Raw genomic sequence first — 7,316 nt, forward strand, 5'->3', positions numbered from 1 at the left:
AATACAGATTTACTTTGGCTTCGGTTTTGGACTTGCCTCATCTTTAATGATGATTTTCGCGTCATTGATTCAGTTACTTTCCTGTTTAATACTGTGAAGCTGCTTTGAAAAGTGTTATATGACAATTAACACAATTACCATTTACGATATTTCCGACTGTTTTCAGCCTTAAAAAGTGCATTTTAGATATTTTATTACATTTTAAGGACTTGCACAAAACATATTCCTTCAGGAAACACAAATCTAGTTTAAGATATGTTACATGTTATGTGCAAACATCAAATTATCATGATGCATTCAACTCAATTACACAATCTTTTAGTCACAAGTTTAAAAAGCCAGTGTGTTCTATTAACCAGCAGCGCTGGTCTGAGGGCATGTGGTGACACTAATTGAGTTGAACTGGGCTAAAATAAGCTGTGAAGATGTTATCACACCTTCTCCAGTGTTGTACCGTCTCCATGGCCTTTGTGCAATTACATGCTTCTGCTGGGCCTCGACAAGCGGCCCAATGTTGAGTTTGAGCCAGGCTTAGCGAAAAACAACAGAACACAAGGAGCACCAATGCCTATCGCATTCCTCCATCAAAAAGAAATTGGGTTTCTGCAGACGAAAATGAGGGTTAATTAAGGAGAAAATCCAGCGAAAATTCCATACGGCAGCAGTGCAGACAGCTGGAAACAGAGAGTCCTTCTTCCAGCCCACAGCACAAAGGCATCAAGGCACTTTAGAGGGTGGATTAGGGCTGAGAGCCCACAATGACTAGCAGTGGAAAAATGAAAACAGGAGAGACACGTGACACATGCCAGGTCCAGTCTCTATTCTCTCTCTGTTACTCTCCTCTATCCTTTTCTCCGATAAAGGCGAAACGGCTAGCAATAATTACCTTTTCCAAAGCAAAACAAACACAAACAGCTGGCTAACCTAGTCAGCAAACAATTCGCACAAAAACCCAAATGCTTGTTTGATGGACATTTGGCAATTCAGTCTGACCAATGAGTTAATTATCCTTCACATCAACAAAATAAATGTTGCCTGACAAGAAAAATCTATAAATTATAACTTCAGTATCTTCAACACAGGGACACAAAGTGAGCTGTGGTGGAAAAAGTGCATGCACATTTTATTTATATATTTTTCTTGCATATAAAAGTTATAAATTCAAAGTCTAGTATTTCCATTTCTCAAAATAACTCCTCCTAACAGCTATTAAACTTCATATACTTCATAGCGCAAGTGTGCATGCTTGCAATTATACAAAACACATCAAAAAGGGTAAGAGGATTATTACTTACTAAAATATTCATAAAGTAGGCCTAGTTGTTGTTGAGCATCAAATGTAGTCTTACATTCAATCGTGTTTCATTAAGATCTAACATTATTTATAATTATTATAACAAAAACTCCACTACATTCATGAAACAATAAAATCAATTTAAAAAAGCGTTACTATGATCAAAAGCTGCGTTGTGTCTTCCCATAAAACATGATAAGTAAAAACAAAACAGGTTAGCGTTGGTAAGAGGCTCTAACCTGTTTTGTTTTTAATTGATTAAATCAATAAGACAATGACAAACCCACTGCCCTTGCAATCACTGTAATGTGACCTTTGCAGCTGAGAGCTCACAATGCTTTCATTAGTATTCCAGTGGAAAGGCGGCATCAACTCTGCAGCTCAAAAGGTCATCAGAGAATGCCACATTATTACAAACCAACAAGAGATACCAACATAATCTAATTTTACTTGCTATTTGGAGCAATCTGTTAGAAATGTAACAAATGCACACAATGTAAAATTTGATGACGCATATATGATGCAAATAGGATTATTACTATATATTTTTATAAACATGCATTTTTACAATAGTAAAATAAATTGACTTATTAACTTTTAAAATGGAAAAGGTTAACAACGTTTTGACGCGTTTGTGAATAATTTTGGTACAGTTTTGGGTTGCTACTTGATGCTCACTGTAAAATCTGGGTCCAAAAGCAAAACCATAACTAATGAATTAGCAGACAGAGCATAACTAGCAATATCATTTTTCAAACAGTTATAATCATTTCCATGCGTGCCGCTTGCTTGGTTGTCACTCACTCAGTGGAAGACACTGTCTAGAAAATTTGGACGGAGATCAGATGCACAAAGACATTACAAGCCCAAATGACGCCTGGACAGAATTCAACCTCAGAAACATTAGACTAACCTCAGCACTACGTTTCTACACTGCAGCTCCATGTGCTTACAATTTACCGACAATTATCAGGTGCATTAGCATCACTGAATAAACTTGGCATGCAGATGCCACACTGTCAGATGTCCAGGTGCAGTTACCTGGCTCTTACGCTAAATTGAAATCCAACAACAGAGCAAATTTGTCACAATCAAGAGATGGTATCAAATCGCTTGTCAGCAGTAAATTTAGTGTGACTACAGTAGGCATGAGGCTTCTGTGCCAAAAGGGAAATGAGAATGCGTCGTGATCAGTTATGAGAACCAATGACGTTCACTGATGTCATACTTGGATTAATGCATTGTAAACAACCACGCTCCAGTGGTTTGAGTCTTACCTCTCAGAAAGGTCCTTCAAGGTATCTTGGAGAGGTGAGGTGTCCAAGTCGGAACATCTAACTACTGGGGTGCCTCAGGGCTCAGTTCTTGGACCACTTCTCTTCTCTGTCTATATGGAATCACTAGGTTCTGTCATTCAGAAACATGGCTTTTCATATCACTGCTATGCTGATGACACTCAACTCTACCTCTCATTCCATCCTGATGATCCGACGATAGCTGCTCGCATCTCAGCTTGTCTAACAGACATTTTTTGCTGGATGAAGGACCATCACCTTCAACTCAACCTTGCCAAGACAGAACTGCTTGTGGTTCCAGCAAACCCATCGTTTCATCACAATTTCACCATCCAGTTAGGCACATCAACCATAACTCCTTCAAAAACAGCCAAAAACCTTGGAGTTATGATTGATCAGCTGACTTTCTCAGACCATATTGCTAAAACTGCCCAGTCCTGCAGATTTGCTTTATTCAACATCAACAAGATGTAGGTGACTTTGTTTCTTTAGTAGAACACAAACGAAGACTTTTAACTCAAACCGTTGCAATCTGTCAGTCATATAATGGAAGTGAATGGGAGTCACGGCTTTGAGAGTCAAAAAAACATACACAAACAGAACCAAATTAAACCCTGCGGCTCGTGACGATACATTGATGTGTAAAGACACGGAACGATCGGTCTGTGCAAGAAACTGAACAGCCGCAGGGTTTAATTTGGTTTTGTTTGTGTATGTATTTTTGACTCTCAAAGCCGTGATTCCCATTCACTTCCATTATAAGACTGACAGACTGCAACGGTTTGAGTTAAAAATATTTGTTTGTGTTCTACTGAAGAAACAAAGTCACCTACATCTTGGATGCCCTGGGGGAAAGCAGATAAACATAACATTTTCATTTTTGGGTGAACTATCCCTTTAATGTTTGTCAACAAAACCACCACTGGCTCTACACCCCTTTACCTAAATTCATTACTTCAGACTTATGTGCCCTCTAGAAGCTTGTGTTCTGCAAGTGAACGTCGCTTTATTGTGTCATCCCAAAGAGACACAAAATCACTTTCATGGACTTTTAAATTAAAGGTTCCCTCCTGGTGGAATGACCTGCCCAACTCAATCCGAGCAGCTGAGTTCTTAGCCATCTTCAAGAATCAGCTAAAAACACATCTCTTCCATCTTTATTTGAACCTCTAGCTCAAGCACTCTCTATTCTAATTCTATTCTTAAAAAAACTTGTCCCTTTTAGACTTGCACTCTATTCATTTACTGCTTGTTTTCTTAAAAAAAAAACTAACCATAGATTTTCTAATCTTTTTATATTCTATCTATTTGTTTTCTTTTTATTTATTATACAATTAACAAAAGCAAAGAAAGGCCTCTAACACTAGCCTGCTCTATTCTTTTTCTATTCTATCTGATATACTTATTATATAATTTTTTAAAAATCTTGCTACGTGTACTACGTTAAGCTAACTGAGACTTGTTATAGCACTTGCATATCATTGCTCTTTTATTGTATTTTGATTGCTTCCATTGTCCTCATTTGTAAGTGGCTTTGGATAAAAGCGTCTGCTAAATGACTAAATGTATATTGTAAATGTAAATGTAAACAGCTAAGTGTGAATATGCACATGTTGGGAAAGCGATTTGAAGTCAGAAATTCTGAGTTCCCAACTTGTAGGAACTGCAACAACCCTGACTTCTGAATCCAAAATGGCTGCGCAGCACATCAACAGAAGTGAAATAGTAGTAATAAATTGTTTATTAGCACTTCTTTTGTCTGTGTCTCAATACACTGAGTGGTGCACACAGTACTATCCAACTTGTGGATGTAATACTGTTTTTTTATGTTTTTATCAACTGGTACTGCTAACACTGGATGCGTCCATCTTGGTTTTCCGACTTGTGTGCTAGAACACGGTCAACTCGGATGTGATGTCATTCCCAACAAAGAATGAGCATGTGTCATTGACTAAACTTTTTTAATCAATCTGTTCCTCATACAAAGCTACCATATGACGTCTGAACACTTGGAATAATGCGCACGAGTCGTATGAACTTTATTTATGATATTTTTATGGTCCCCATCTACTTTAGCTCCCGAACAGCCTTTTTCAAAAGATGCATATAACTGTGCATAAATGATGACAGATTTACATTTTTGGGTGAACAATTCCCTTAAATATCCAAAGGGCATCTTTACTAACCAAAACACTTGTTTACTTTTACATCCTTTTAAACGTTAGGTCCCAAAACAACATTTAATAAATAATTCGCCCAGAATGTTGTCATCCATTTGCTCACGTTGTTCCAAACCTGTACGAATTGCATTCTTCTGTTGAACACGAAAGTAGATATTTTGAAGATTTTTGGTAACCAACAGGTGCAGGTAGCTGGTGACTTCCATAGTATTTTTCAACTGTTTGGTGACCAACATTCTTCAAAATATCTTCTTTTTTCTGTTCAACTGAAGAAAGAAACTCATACAGGTTTGGAACATCTTGAGGGTGAGTAAATGATGACAGAATTTCCATTTTTGGGTGAACTATCCCTTTAACTAAAGACTATGCCAAATATAGAAGACTATGCCAAATATAGTATTTCTGATGCATACTGTCATAGGCAAAACTCCAATTACAGCTTAAAATATATCAGAGTGCACATTCTATTATGATGTGGCCGCTCTGATCAAAAGGCCAGTTTGGTTGAATGCTGGAGTAGTGTGTGCTGGTGATTATGGGGTAGTGTTTCCATGACAGAGCCACTTTAGTATAAACCTTCTGCTGCTGCTGAAGACACTTGTATACTGTTCTGAGACGAGCTTCCTATACAAAATCCACGGCTTTATTTGCGATAGAAGAGTCTGCAGCTGATGCTCTGAGCCCAATTCTCCTCAGCACACTCTGGGAATCCAGCTGGTCTTTGGATGCTCTTTGAGATCTTGAGATCCATAACTAACAGTATGAGGTGGCAGCAACAAAGAAGTGTGTGCGCACACACACACACACACACAGACGTCCTGCAGATGGGGGTGGTTAAGACTATTGAAGACACAATAAAGAGGCATGAAGACTCTTCGTGAGCAACATGCGGTGGATTTCGCACAGTGTAAATCATTGATAGTTTGTCCTATTAACTTAAGGCCACCGCTATTAAAGAACATATGGGTGGAGATTATGCTGTTAAACATCGCTAATTTAACTAGCTATCATTACAACAAACTGAGGAGAATTTCATTAATGTTATAATTTGATTTAATACTGAGGCAAGAGGGAGAGGACCTATGACATTTTAATCTGAGCTCTCAATGCTCTTTCTGCATGTAGGCCTACACTATCAGCAGTAAAAAGGTTCTTCGTCAGATTTAGTATAACAAATTTGACTGATCAAATGTTTCCAAACAGGTTTCCCAAACACTCCCTTGGCCATTGGCTGGGCAAACAGATAGTCCCGCCCCAAACCGCACACCATTGGCTGAGCCAGTGTTTCTATGATGTGCTGATCAGGATGCTCAACGAAACAAAGCATTTAAAATCAAGAAAAGGTACACACTTCACCTTTAAAGGGATAGTTCACTCAAAAATGGCATTTCTGTCATAATTTACTCAGCCTCATGTTGTTCCAAACCTGTATGAGTTTCTTTTTTCTGTAAAAGAAGAAAAAAAATGCTGATTACCAAACAGCTGACGGTAGCCAAAATATACTATGAGCGTCAATGGCTACCGTCAACTGTTTGGTAATCAGCATTCTTCCAAATTTCTTCTTTTGTGTTCAACAGAAGAAACAAACTCATACAAATTTGGAGAAAAAAACACGAGGGTGAGTATATGATGACAGAATTGTCATTTTTGGGCGAAATATCCCTTTAAGTTTGAGTCTACATATTTTTGTCTTCATTTTGAAAAATATAGCTTCCTAAGCATCTTTTTGGAAATATTATGCTGTAGGCGTGTTTATGCTGCCTTTCTTTAAAATAAATGACACCTGCTTTGATATTTCGAATGAAATAAAAATCATACATTTTATCTAGTATAGTATAGTATCTATAGTAAATACAGGGCAGAGAAAAGAAGAGGTTCGTGGCAAAATCATTATGCATATTCATATTCTATAAGAATGATGCTGCTACATTGTTCTCTTGAGCATATAGCATGCTGTTTCATAATATTGTGAGATGTACTATTGTGATACATCTAACAGTTGATGCTGGTGGTTTTTGGATAATATACAAACTAAAATATAATCTATATTCGACAAAAAATGTGCGTCTGTTACGCTCAACTTTGACACGTTCAGTCTCAAATTTCAGAGAACCAGATATCAAACGAATAGCGGAAATATTAAGAAAGGTTATATCCACTCACCGCAGCTGAAATGAAGACAACTATTGGACAATTAATAATTGTCATTAGACAAAATTACCTTTAGACAACACAATCCTTCATTATGGCATTATCTTCCAGGACAAGTACATGTCGTTCTCTCCTCGAGCGCAGAACGCCAAAAGACCATCAGGAGCCAAAGCGCGCTCTGAAACCACACCTCCACCCTCTCCAAACTCTCTAAAACAGCCCACTGAGTTGTTATTCACATTCCTGATGCTGCTTTTCACTAATTATCCAGCTTTAGAGCACTTCTCGTGAGTAATGTCACTTCACGCGCTGTTTCCGTATACTGTTTTTTTAATTCGGATCTTTTCAACGAATCTGATCAACCGGTTCACAAAATCCCACTTTTTCTTCGGATGT

The 7,316-nt window shown here is 37.8% G+C and overlaps 1 protein-coding gene across 3 annotated transcripts in view; it reads right to left on the reverse strand.

Moving 5' to 3' along the window:
- The window catches only part of tiam2b (TIAM Rac1 associated GEF 2b), a 56,558-nt gene extending 49,502 nt beyond the window's left edge, over window positions 1–7,056 (reverse strand). For 2 of the 3 annotated variants that reach the window (XM_016244327.1, XM_016244326.1), the window contains exon 1: window positions 6,933–6,996. In XM_016244327.1, coding sequence (XP_016099813.1) covers window positions 6,933–6,977 — 45 coding nt within the window. In that variant the 5' untranslated portion in view covers window positions 6,978–6,996. Of the gene's footprint in view, window positions 1–6,932 lie in introns of all 3 variants that reach the window. The other variant, XM_016244328.1, reaches the window with a different exon arrangement.
- Between the last annotated feature and the right edge of the window lie 260 nt (window positions 7,057–7,316).

The sequence above is a fragment of the Sinocyclocheilus grahami genome, unplaced genomic scaffold, assembly GCF_001515645.1.
Source record: "Sinocyclocheilus grahami isolate Dianchi unplaced genomic scaffold, SAMN03320097.WGS_v1.1 scaffold714.1, whole genome shotgun sequence".
NCBI lineage: Eukaryota > Metazoa > Chordata > Actinopteri > Cypriniformes > Cyprinidae > Sinocyclocheilus > Sinocyclocheilus grahami.